This window comes from Tachypleus tridentatus, chromosome 3, assembly GCF_004210375.1.
Source record: "Tachypleus tridentatus isolate NWPU-2018 chromosome 3, ASM421037v1, whole genome shotgun sequence".
Taxonomy (NCBI): domain Eukaryota; kingdom Metazoa; phylum Arthropoda; class Merostomata; order Xiphosura; family Limulidae; genus Tachypleus; species Tachypleus tridentatus.
This window is the reverse complement of record NC_134827.1, coordinates 37,524,076-37,538,317: the sequence shown is the minus strand read 5'-3', so window position 1 is coordinate 37,538,317 and position 14,242 is coordinate 37,524,076. Positions and strand designations below refer to the sequence as shown.

At 33.9% G+C, this 14,242-nt stretch overlaps 1 protein-coding gene across 1 annotated transcript in view; it reads right to left on the bottom strand.

Annotated features, from left to right (window-relative positions):
• The window catches only part of LOC143245801 (intermembrane lipid transfer protein VPS13B-like), a 136,346-nt gene that overhangs the window by 84,813 nt on the left and 37,291 nt on the right, over positions 1-14,242 (bottom strand). The window contains 6 exon segments of the mRNA XM_076492054.1: positions 2,175-2,336; positions 6,413-6,571; positions 9,096-9,212; positions 11,517-11,814; positions 12,813-13,016; positions 13,279-13,442. Coding sequence (XP_076348169.1) covers positions 2,175-2,336; positions 6,413-6,571; positions 9,096-9,212; positions 11,517-11,814; positions 12,813-13,016; positions 13,279-13,442 — 1,104 coding nt within the window.

Sequence of the window (14,242 nt, the reverse complement as noted above, 5' to 3'; positions counted from 1 at the left end):
GAATGTTCTTTAAATCCTTCTCTACTATAAGTACTCCCGAAGAATTCAGAGTTGCATGGGTATATCGTGAATGGCCTTCAATTTCAAGAGGCATTTGGTATGTTGCAGTAAAGACATTTGCACCAAAATGTCTCCAGAACGTAACTTCTTTACTGACTTGGGGGAGCCAGCAAGCCCCTCTAATCCCTTTTGAATTAAAAAGGGAGACATTTACCCTAAAGATTTTGCAGGTAAGAATGAATGCATAATCAGAAATTGAGGTACAGAATACGACTGTGATGGTAACTGTACAACAGTCATCGTTCATGCATGGTTGTTTTCCGATAATCTGTTTTTCTTCAATTTTTCATTTTTATTTATTTTGTCATGAATAGGGGTGTCCGTGATAAAGGCAATACATGTCAGTGTCCACTGATCCCATCCACCATGGAACCCTCTAAGGGAAAGCACTACAATGCCAAACAAGGACAGTGTAGTAACACCAAGGTTTTGTAAGCTCTAAATATGAACACCAGCACCAAACACAAGCATGGCAAATACGTGGGTGGATGTTTAGATGTATTTTATTATATTCTAATCTGAAGATTTTACTTTAATTTATAACTATTAAATATAAGAAGAAATTACTTTGTAAGTACTTGTGTATTAGGTACCATTTGGTTGTGTAAAGAGATATGAACATTTATAATAATATAATTTAATTTTAATGAATTATGATGTTCTTCTTTGTTGTTTAAAGCTGTATATCTGAAGATTAACACCTTTTCACTCACTGAAAATATTTATTTATCATTACAGATTTATGATGAAGGCCTAGAGAGTCCATGTCACAATATCATTAAAAACAAATAACGATACTGCATATGAGGTTTTCATTTTGATTGACACTAAGCTACATATCTGTAATGGTTGTGTTTCAGTTCAAGGTAACACTATTTATGTTCACATGATATGTTACGTGTCCATGTGTGGTAACATATCCTTAAAGTGAAACTGTTCTAAAAGGTATATTATTGACTATGGTTGTTAACACAAAGAACTGGGGTTGATAACAAATAATCAGGCTTGTTGTCCTTCAGCAGTGGACATGTAAGCAGAACTATGAACAGTCACAAAATACAGGGAAAGAAACCCTACCTACATTAGATGTCTAAGGTATAGATCAAACTGGAAATTTTTAGAAACTCTGGGCAAAAAATCAGCTACATTTGGATCTAAAGAACAGATCAAACCTATGAACTGTTACAAAATCTGAATAAAAGATGACCTGCATTATATGTGAAAAGAACTGTGAACTTTTACAAAATGTGTGCAACAGATCACCTATATTAGGTATTTACAAAATGTGTGCAACAGATCACCTATATTAGTTATTTACAAAATGTGTGCAACAGATCACCTATATTAGGTATTTACAAAATGTATGCAACAGATCACCTATATTAGGTATTTACAAAATGTGTGCAACAGATCACCTATATTAGGTATTTACAAAATGTGTGCAACAGATCACCTATATTAGGTATTTAAGGGAAAGAACACATCAAACATGTAAACTGTTAAAAAATCCAGGTAAAAGGTCACAAACGTTTGGTGTTTAAAAAACAGATTGAAACTGTTACAAAACCTTGATGACAATAAATGATTGCTTATACAGCAATTTATGTGACACAACTTCCAAATTTAATGTTTAGTCATACAAATTTAACATAAAGTAATATAAAAATTGTTAGGAGAATAAGGGGATAAACAAATACAACGGAAACATACAGTTACACTTAAACCAGAAATATGCAAGATGTAGGTTTCACACAGTAAAACTAAAAGGAACAGTAATTCTAAGAGTTGAAAGAAATAACTTTTTCCTTAATGTAGAAATATGAACAGAGACATCAATGAATGTAAGCCTTTTATTCTGAAAGTTTACTGTTATTACAAACCTTTATGCTGTACTGTTATTACAAACCTTTATGCTGTACTGTTATTACAAACCTTTATGCTGTACTGTTATTACAAACCTTTATGCTGTACTGTTATTACAAACCTTTATGCTGTACTGTTATTACAAACCTTTATGCTGTACTGTTATTACAAACCTTTATGCTGTACTGTTATTACAAACCTTTATGCTGTACTGTTATTACAAACCTTTATGCTGTACTGTTATTACAAACCTTTATGCTGTTCTTTTACAGCAGTGAGATGTAAAGATGTATTTTCCAGTGTTTCAACAGAATCAACTTTTGAGGTTGTAGGTAAATAGGACAACCAAGTCAGCAAAAGAGGGTCTAAGTTAACCATCACCCCTGCTACTCTGGCACTCAGAAGCACTGGATCTTTAAAAAAATGAAAATTTTTAAGATTATAAATAATTACTTAATTTGTGCTTATATAGAATTGTTTGTAGAAAAACCAAAAGAATGTGTTTCTCAGCTAAACTTCTACCAAACAAACAAACTGGTTATATGCTAATTATTGTTAGGTACAAATGTAAATGTGAAATTCATTTTACAAGAATTATTAACAACATTTTCAATCATACAAGCCAAACCGTAATCATCTATACATAAATTGGAACATACTGCAAGTCAGGTATACTCTCTGTCCGACTGTGGAATGAGTGAGATTTCAGGGCAGAAAATGATAGGAGCAGATTCAAGCAAAAGAGAATGTGGCATGAAAGTTATCCTAACAACAGAAACACAACAGTGAGAAAGGTGGGTAAACAAAGAATGCACCTGTAGAGAGGCTACAGTGCACTGGACCACACTCAGTAAGTGAATTAACATCCAAAACTTGATGCAAGATACTGACATTTGTGCCAGGGTAGGATGAGGACCATATTGTTGTCTCCTCAAACACAAGAACTAGGAAACCCACTCCAATTTCCAGATATGACACTAGGATTAGTTCTGAGCTATTGATCTGGGAACTTGACATGTGGTATTGAAATGACATCTATCGCATACAGTCAACTCCCCCAACCATGAAATAGGCTAGGACCATCCAAATGGCAATAAGATTCACATAAGAAGAGAGGACAAGTGGTAAACAAAAAAAGAACCAGAACAATCCCATGAACCTCAGCTGTGACCACAGAACAAAGAGAAAATTCAGGTTGGAAGATGGACTACCTGAAACCTGTTTGAGGACTTAAGTCGATTAGTTCACTCTTAAACCAAAACATCTTTGTGGAGTATTGACATCCATGCAAGGGTAGGGTGAAGACTTACAACCAAAGGAGTGAACTGCATTTTGACATCTCACCCCATCATCACTGTTTATCATGAATAGGAGAATATTACATCATATCCACCCAAAGAACACCATTGCCCTATTCTGTAACAGAATGGTTATTGTGTGTAACTTATTCAGCTGGTACCTCCATGGTCCAATACCCCAGTGGCTTGGAAATGGAAAGTGGTAAGAGCTCCCATACTCAACTAGAAGAAGTGCGACAATGCAGTAGAGAGTCTGGAGGAATGTCATCAGCTGAGAAAGTACAATGGGTGACCACAAAACCTTATTTTGAAAGGCAGATCATACTGAGTTATTCACTCTACACAAAGCAAGGATGGGCATTCTGCTTTACCCACACATTCCATGGGTTGTATGGTTTAGAACAGGCATGTATATGAAGCAAGTACATCACAAGGTCATAAACCTGTATTTGATCTTGTGGAACAACCTCATCTCAACAGAGAGTGCATGCAAAATCATGGAAATAAAGTGTGGGTCATTATGGATGTACAGTGTGGACTTCAAGTTAAAGAATATTTGGTAAGACATCACTCGTGGGATCAAATTAATGATGATTGGCTCCTAAAAAAGAAAGTATGAACAGGGTTGTACTGATCCTGAAGAATGGCCATAGATGATGGACAAAATCCTGGGATACGATGGAGAGAGTGGAAAATGAATGTATCAGATGCAGTCCACATGCTGAACTGCACAATCTCCTCTAATGGATGACCAAGGCAAAAAACAAGAGAAAAGGTGAGGTGTCTAATTTGATGACAGGACACCAGGAGCAAAGTCTGGGAAGAATAAGACCAATGAACCAAAAGACGGACCCATCTGGTAAGGGTAAAAAGATCACAAAGGGGGAGGGTTATCAAGGATATAGAATCTGGAATGTGTACCCTAAAATGAAGCAATACAGGGAATATAACAACAAAGAGCTGTGACTGGGTGCAGAAGCCTATCCAAATCCATTCAAGAGTAAAGACAGGAAATGGAAGGAAAGGAAATAGGAGAACCACCCTCCTGAGCTGCAGACAAAGGAAGGATCTGGACATTTGAGAAGATACTTAAAGTGATAATGGGTGTGTAAAATGTCAATGGCAAATTAATCTGACTGCCAATGTCTACAAATAAAGAGAAGAATGAAACAAGAAATGTGGTTCAAACAGAGGGAAAGACATGGAGGACCCATTAACATCCCAATCCAGAAGTGTAGGACGTCTGGAAGAGCAACATATCTGGAAGGAATTCATGAGCATTGTAAGGACAGGGGAAGTAAAACTTTATGTTATTGGGAAAATGAAAAAAATGGCATAAGGCTGCCCAATATACTGAAAGCAAGGAGACCAAAGACTCATGGTTACAGAGCTAGGCGAAAAATTCTGTCACAGTAAGTTGGTCAGCAGGAAACTCACTAGTCATAGTCCAACTGTAAAAAAACTTCCACTTGCATTGATATACCTCCATGGAAAACAGACAGATAGAACCATTTTATAAGGAAGTTCCTTGACACGTGAAACTAAATCTTCTCGCCAACGACCAGACAAAAGCCAGGATGTAAAACTAAGGTTGTTGAAGTAGGGAGAAAATGGAAATAGATGAAGCAGTTATTGTAACAGTGGAAACAAGGCTGAGATGGCCAATATGAAGCAACCAGGAGTGGAGTGGATGATAGAAATCACGAATGAAAAAACTGAATGAGTGGGTACACATAGAGATACTTGTGTGACCATTACTGTCTTAAAGCATCAACCACCAGAACCTGGAGATGAAGTACAGGAATCCAAAGTAGAAGTAACTTGGTGTTGAGGGCTGTAGCAGAGGCATTCATCAATGGTAAAGATCCTGAAAATGAAGAAATATAATCCCAATTCTGTGGGATATATCCAGTTGGGGCATGTAAAATGCACCACAACCAGACTGAAAGCACCTGGTGCATGACAAATACACAATAAGATTAATGTGATATGCACGGGCTCAGTATAAGTGATCCAACATCTGAAAACAAAGATCTCTAGACCAGATGTCCCTTTGGTGGATGATAAGTTAACGTTACCCCATAAAATTGTCTGAATGTACGATCACCAGATAATGTTGGGAGACATACGCCTAAAAGTTTCAGAACATTGATATGCAAGAATCTTTCGTCTGGAGATTAATAGCCTGAAGCCTTCTGGTGATTTACCCAAAATCTCTATTCCCAAACAGCCATACCCATGAAAAATCTGGATGCAAGGGACACCCGTGCTAGCTGTTCTTAATTTTGCAGTAGAAAATTAGAGGGTAAGGCAGCTTGTCAAAACTACCTACTGCCACTCTTGGGCTACTCTAACCAACAAACTGTGAAATTGGCCATCAAATCATAACATCAACCATCCTCACCACCTGGTCCTTCCAATCACTGGAATGGGAAGGAAAGGCATCTGGAAGTGGAAAAAGAGAACCAAAATCCTTATCAGAATTCATTAAATGGAAAGATTCATGAAACTCAATAGCAGAAAATAAGCCATCTAGAATTAACTGAAATTAATAAATGAAATAGGTTGAATGAAAGCTGAGAAAAAGTATAAAAGAAACAATCTGTGAGAAAACAAACTCGGACAAAGCGTTAACACTATCAATACCCATCTGTACCCACATTAACACTATCAATACCCATCTGTACCCATTAAAAGTATTTTTAAATTTAATACTTTTAAAATCAACGTTAGTGGATACACAACTCTCAAAGCATTAATCTTACCTTCCTACAATTTAACGAGAAACAATGGTTTTAACTGTAAGAAACAAATGTTTAATCAAATATATATCATCTCTAGAACAAAACCACAATATTCACATCAACTAATCACTTTCCACATTAATTAGTTGCTATACAAGCATTCCACATTAATTAGTTGTTATACAAACATTCTACATTAATTAGTTGCTATACAAACATTCTACATTAATTAGTTGCTATACAAACATTCTACATTAATTAGTTGTTGTACAAACATTCTACATTTTTTACTTGTTAGGTACAAACTTTCTACATTTGTTAGTTACTAAAGTGAAAATATGAAATGAAATACAGAAACTGCTGACCATAAATATCATTAGTTTTTTTACAACATGACTTGAAATATTCAATTCTGTAAAAAAAAAAACAGTGTACAAAACTTCTTACCACAACATTCTGACCAGTTCTTTGGAAGTTGCAAAGTGACTTTTATCCAGTTTTCTTGGTCTTCTTTGTGAATCTGAGAGTCAGACGTAGAGGTCAAGTATCCTGCTTTGTGAACGTCACCAGTAGATTCAGGTGCACAGATCAAAACCACAGTCTGGCCTATAAAATAATTCCATTAATTGTTGATAAAATGGGTTTACAAAGACAACATTTTAATACATTTCCTTCTGACCTTAAGACTGTCCAAAAAAATGTATCAAAACATTGTTTCCAACAAAGGAAGTTTTGAGCAGGTCATCCATTCTTATTCCACTTTAGTCAAAGATCTGCATATTAACTGTACACAACATTTTCAGAGGTTTAACCTGGTTAAAACATGTTACCATAAAGAAAGTAAGAATCAGTAAGCTACAGTATGATTATTCAAATGGTGAAATACATGTTAAAGTTCCAGTATTATACTGATACAGATACTTTATATTGCAGTTTAGTTGATGTAGAAATATTGTTATCAAAATACTTTGAAGCAATAAATTCATAAAACCCTAATATTTGGGTTACATTTCTGAAAACAAGTGTGCATGTTTTAAGCCTCTTTCAACATGAAGTTGATCAATTTGAATGACCTTGTGACCTCTTTGTGCTAATTTTAAGTCTTTATGGTTTAAAAACTTCTAACACTCAATACAGTGTGTTCATCTTTACAAAATTTCAAACATTAAAAGTCTTTTACATATAAAAAATCACGTTTTTAGTGAAGTATTTTTACTAAACTAACATAAAGATTTGTCCAAGAATATATTAAGTATTTGTTTTGAACAGTCTGAATGGAAAATGATTTTTCATGTTGAGATTAAAAATGCTGTTTTTCATCTAAAAAATCTCAAATTTCCTTTGTGTGATCCCCAAAACCTCCTAGATACATTTCAAATGTTTGTTTTCAGTAAAACATTACATTTTATGCTAGTTTTTCTACCTTATCTCTATACAAGATCGGTCAACTTGACCGACCTTGTAACTGCCAAAAAAAAAAAGTCTAAATTACCCTTTTTTCTTCCTAGAATGACTTTAACTGTAACAAAAAAAAATTACATTTGTTTATCCTAAGTAAATTTAAGTTCATTAACAGTATCACATATATTTATTATTAATTACATTTCAGTTTTATTTCCCTTTCAACTACCATTTCAACAGTGCCTAAGTACCATCCACACCATTATAAGTTATAAATCAAGTTGTAAATGTGCAACTCACATTACACAATCAAATTATGTTACCCACAAACTACTACAAGCTGCTTGTGTGTGTGCTTCATGAAATATTTTTATCATGTTATTATTTTATCTAATCTAATTGTAACTAACTTAAAAAATATTCTTATTTATACAATTTAATTACTTTTATAATAATAGACATAAAAATCTATTCACCCAATCTTGTTTTTCTTTCTGTTGACTGTTGACAACACTCAACCTTACTTTTTTACACTAATGGTTGTGATGCACTAAACAATTTTTATTTAATTAAATAATGCATCAAAGAACATAGAATAATAACATGTAGAAAGTGGGTAATTTCCCTTAACGAACAAAATATTTCTGGTTCTAACAAAGAACCATTACAAATTCATTCAAGCTACTTGTTAGCTTTCCTTTGGGAACAAAGCTAACAGTGGAAATAATGATTAGCTGTCCAAAACACAACATTATAAAATATGTCATTTGATAGATGAAAACCTTGGCTTTCTATTGCTCATAGGTAATATATAATTAAACATAAGACAGAAATGTTAAAAAAAATCCTGAAATAAAGTATGTGACAGGAAAGGTCTGATGTTCTATTTGATAGCACTGCGACCAAACAAAATTGAAGACTGTTAAAGTTGTAGTTTTTCTGAACAATGACAATTTTATTGAGAGTAATTCACATTTAATTTCTTATTTTTTGGAGGAGCGATGGATAAGATAAAAAGAAGGTGCTGAGAGAACATGTGTCACTTAGCTAAGATTTAATGCTATAATAAATATTGTAACATAACCAAATATTGTTTAATAAAAGTCTGAATGTAAGACACTAAAGTAGTTCATCATGCACAGTAGAGAATACTCAGGGTGATAAAGTTTAAAAGAAATTTAAATTAATCTTAACATCTTAGTAAAATGTAAGTATTTTTATTTAAATATTTGAATTTTGATTACATAAGGTGTTTCTTTAGAGATTAATTATTGACAAACAAATAAAAATTTTCATTCTCTTTCATGCATTATAAACTACAGAATTAATGACGAGAGGTCTATTAAATCAGGTTAGTCTTACAAACATCTTCTTTCTGAGCTCACTTGTTGGTAAAACGATATGTACGTGTGTGTATTTGTCGAACTACATGTTTTGAAATTAGCATTTCAATGAACAAACATTCAGTAGAATAAGTTTAGCACTTACATTCTGGTGTCAAATACCTGCAAGAAACCACACAGAGAAATTATGCCCTCTTAGCCAGCCCAAGTACTACTAATATATTTCCAGTCTGTGTTTGATGAAGAAATTACTGTCAAGATATTTTCAAATGTGCTTACAACTACAAAACAATGGAATATTTCTTTAATAAAAATAATTCACATCAAAGCTTTCACATGAGTCTAAATATATTTTCTTAAACAGATTAGGTTCAGCATTAACTTACCACCATTAGACAGTTGACATTTTAAAGACTGAACTGAACCAGAATGGCCTTCAGTTGTTCTAGTTTCTGTGTGATGCCAGGTACAACCGCTGATGTCTAGTATCAAACTTGGCAAGTCTGTTATAACAAGTAAGAAAAACTACTATGTTAATAAGAGGTATCTATAAAATTATATAATAAAATTGCATATCGAAGAGTTGCATTTTGTAGCAAAACTGAAATTTAACACTTTAAAGAACATTATGTGAGCAAATGATGTGTTTTCCTATATAGCAAGGCTACATCAAGCTATCTTCTGAGCCCACCAAGGGGAATCAAATCCCTAATTTTAACATTGTAAATCCATAGACTTACTGCTCTACTAGTGGGGGGACATGTGAACAAATTCCCATCTTGTACATTGACCCAAGTAGTGAAATACAATTTTTACACCTTCTGTATCATAATGCCAAACAGTAATTTACAACAGTTTAATTTTAATTTCTTTGTTTGCTTTATAGCAGTGCCAGATGAGGTTGTTTGCTACACCCACTATGGGGAAATCAAATGTTGGATTTTAGCAACATAAGTCTGCAGACTTACAGCTGTCCTCCAGGAAACATTACCTTTAATTAACTAATCTACAATTATGAAATATCTGCCTAAAAACAATAGTAGAGTTTCATTTTGTCATAGACTTTATAAGCATAGTAAACTTGTTCAAAACCTACCAAATATTACTGCAGCTTTGATTTTTTTGCATGGTTTCATCTTTATTTGTTTTTTTAGCATTATATGTTTCAGAATATTTGGCAATATGAATAAATTAAGAAACACTGTGAAATGTAACTACACAAAAGTCTTCTCGACAATTGTGTGAAATTATGAAAAACAGAATTATGACAGGGAATAACAACTGTCTGACAAGTCTTTGAACCTTTATTTATAAACTACTAAGTAGTTATATGCATTCCATCAAAGAAACTGTTTAAATGCAAATATTAATTAAACTTAGTAAAGATGTAATAAACAAAACTGTAAGTGTATTCTTAATTACCCATATGGTATTTAAATGGAATCCTATAATTAGATATTGTGGACTGCTATACTCTGTTTTGATGAAAATCAGTTGATAACAGTTGCTGTACTTGAACGGTACTTGCTGAGCCGCTGGGTATGTATGAACTGTTACCACTAATTTGAACTGCTGGGTATGTATAAACTGGTACCACTAATTTGAGCTGCTGGGTATATATGAACTGGTACCACTAATTTGAGCTGCTGGGTATGTATAAACTGGTACCACTAATTTGAGCTGCTGAGCATGTATAAACTAGTACCACGAATTTGAGCTGCTGGGTATGTATGAACTGTTACCACTAATTTGAGCTGCTGGGTATGTATAAACTGGTACCACTAATTTGAGCCGCTGGGTATGTATAAACTGGTACCACTAATTTGAGCCGCTGGGTATGTATGAACTGTTACCACTAATTTGAGCCGCTGGGTATGTATAAACTGGTACCACTAATTTGAGCCGCTGGGTATGTATAAACTGGTACCACTAATTTGAGCCGCTGGGTATGTATGAACTGTTACCACTAATTTGAACTGCTGGGTATGTATAAACTGGTACCACTAATTTGAGCTGCTGGGTATATATGAAGTGGTACCACTAATTTGAGCTGCTGGGTATGTATAAACTGGTACCACTAATTTGAGCTGCTGGGTATATATGAACTGGTACCACTAATTTGAGCTGCTGGGTATGTATGAACTGTTACCACTAATTTGAGCTGCTGGGTATGTATAAACTGGTACCACTAATTTGAGCTGCTGGGTATGTATAAACTGGTACCACTAATTTGAGCTGCTGGGTATGTATAAACTGGTACCACTAATTTGAGCTGCTGGGTATATATGAACTGGTACCACTAATTTGAGCTGCTGGGTATGTATAAACTGGTACCACTAATTTGAGCTGCTGGGCATGAATAAACTGGTACCACTAATTTGAGCTGCTGGGCATGTATAAACTAGTACCACGAATTTGAGCTGCTGGGTATGTATGAACTGTTACCACTAATTTGAGCTGCTGGGTATGTATAAACTGGTACCACTAATTTGAGCCGCTGGGTATGTATAAACTGGTACCACTAATTTGAGCCGCTGGGTATGTATAAACTGGTACCACTAATTTGAGCTGCTGGGTATGTATAAACTGGTACCACTAATATTCCAACATTAATATCTTTGCTGATACTTAGTTCTTATTTTCTGCATAGAAAGTATTAATTCAGTAAACTTGTATGAAAGGAAGATAAAAACTACATTTTAGTGACAATTTCTGAGTAAGAATAACTTACAGAATAATTCATGTAAAAACCTGTAACATTTGATAACAAACAAAATGGTACATCTACACAATAACAAAATACACACCCTTGTCTGTGATGTCTTGTGGCAAAGAGGATGCTACTAAAGAAGGGAATATCATACTGCTGGATTTCCAAGAATTTACTAAACTTAAGAGAACTAACATCTGAGGTGGTGCCATCTGCAACTTCAATTGTCCTATTTCGGCCCACCATTCCGTTAGAGGGCGCCAGGGGTGATTGTTCCAGTAGTGAGGTAGCAACAGGATCTTTTCACAGAGAGCAGCACTAGTTGGTGAGAGAAGCAGTACTCTTTTTCTGTGGAGTTTCTCGTTAGCTAAAAGTTCGACTTCCAAATCAAACACCTGCACAATAGCAAGATCTATATTAATTAGTAATGAAGAGAAAACCCACTTGTAGAGAAAAATATACATGTAAAAATGGCTGGTATGGGTTGAGAAAACTATATGTAGAGGAGCAAACATGTGACCTTCTTCGGTCATCGTCAGGTTCACAAAGAAAGAAAGAGGTAACTGACCGATAGCTGACCACATGTTTTAAGGGGGTTGTGTAACTGAGTGTCAGAATGTAGAGGGCGTGCTTAGGTGTTTGATTATATTTATTAATATAGGTATAAAGGTGTTCCTTTGTATTGGTTTATTTTGGGCTTGAGTTGTTGTATAAGTAAGGCTTCTTTAATTTTGCCTTTGTTTATGTTTGTTTATTTAGCATTTGGGTGTTTTCTATGGTTATGTTGTGATTATTTGATTTGCAGACATAAACAAACACAAAATTAAAGAAGTCTTACTTATACAACAACTCAAGCCCAAAATAAACCAATACAAAGGAACACCTTTATACCTATATTAATAAATATAATCAAACACCTAAGCACGCCCTCTACATTCTGACACTCAGTTACACAACCCCTTTCAAACATGTGGTCAGCTATTGGTCAGTTACCTCTTTTTTTCTTTGTGAAGCTGATGATGACCTAAGAAGGTCGAAACGTTGTTCCCTCCTCTACATAGAATTATCTCAACCCAAATCAGCCGTTTTTACATATATAAGATCTATATTAAAAATTAATGATAACGTGAAAGGAAAATTATGTTTCTATCTTATCTTTCATTCAGGGCAGCATGAAACTTTATATTGCCTTTTACCATATACTGGTCAAAAATTGTAAAAATATTATGAGCAGTTTCAAATAACAACAACAAAAGAAAAGACAGGTTTCTCATAAAAATCTTAAAATGTTTTAAACACATGCTAACTACCTATTGAAAATTGCAGCACGTGAGACAATAGCCTAAAAAAATTGAAAGAAAAGTCAGTACTTTAGTTGAAAGACAAACATCACCTTTAGAGAAAAATGTAGGTAACAATGATGAAGTAAATTTTCAGATGGTGCAGCCAGAAGACTCGTTATGGATGTCACTCGCTGAGGATACATAGGCCTACTTAACTGAATGTCAACACACTCGGTGCATACTAACAGTGCTGGGAAATAATGGATGTTTGATGACCCTCTGAGGGATTTCTCTTTCTCCATGGTTTTGGATTTCTAAAGCATTAGTAATTAAAATGGATATAAACACAAACAAACTAACAATCTGTTTCTTTTAAAATAGAGTGACATTGGGCTATATGTTATGTCCAGTGTAGGTGGAAATCAAACCCCAGATTTTAGCACTCTTAAGTTTGCATACTTACCATTGGCCCACCACTGGACTGAATTAATAACGTTGAAAACTAAGGAAAACCAAAGTTTTGTTTTAAAGATAATTTTGTTAATAAGAACTGTTACTGATTTATGAAACAAATACTTTTTTTGTTCTTTTCTGTGTTACACAACATGAAGGATGGTCAGCTGCGTACAACCGGATGTAGGGTTTCAGTAGAGTGATATGATACATTCTTTGTGGAATGTAATCTTCCAAAGAAGCAACTTCTTCTTCTGTGGGGACAGTTCTGGAGTCTGAAGTAGTAGCTAGAGTTGAAAAAAGGAAACAACTTTAATACCAGTGAACTAAATTATTACTGGTATGTTACTAGTATATTATGTTGTTAATTTACATGTCGAACATTAGTAGTATACTATGTTGTTAATTTACACGTCGAACATTAGTAGTATACTATGTTGTTAATTTACACGTCGAACATTAGTAGTATACTATGTTATTAATTTACACGTCGAACATTAGTAGTATACTATATTATTAATTTACGTGTCGAACATTAGTAGTATACTATGTTATTAATTTACATGTCAAACATTAGTAGTATACTATATTATTAATTTACATGTCGAACATTAGTAGTATACTATGTTATTAATTTACATGTCAAACATTAGTAGTATACTATGTTGTTAATTTACACGTCGAACATTAGTAGTATACTATGTTGTTAATTTACATGTCGAACATTAGTAGTATACTATGTTATTAATTTACATGTCGAACATTAGTAGTATACTATGTTAATTTTTTCATGGAACATTAGCATCCTGTTAAGATGTTATCTGACAACTTTTTAAGTGTGATTCTTTTTCACATGACTGCAATTAATTAAGAACAGTGTTGGTTGATAGCTTATTATAAAATAAAATGATTATTCTTGATGTGTTATTATAAGGTTGACATACAATCACTGGATGTTTCATTTCTTTCTGATGCCACTACTTCCTGAACAGTTATCTATTATATTAACACTCGGCTTTAGTTGTCCTAAAAATGTTTACACATCTTACTGTCTAAATGCACACATCATTTCAACTGATGTAAATAT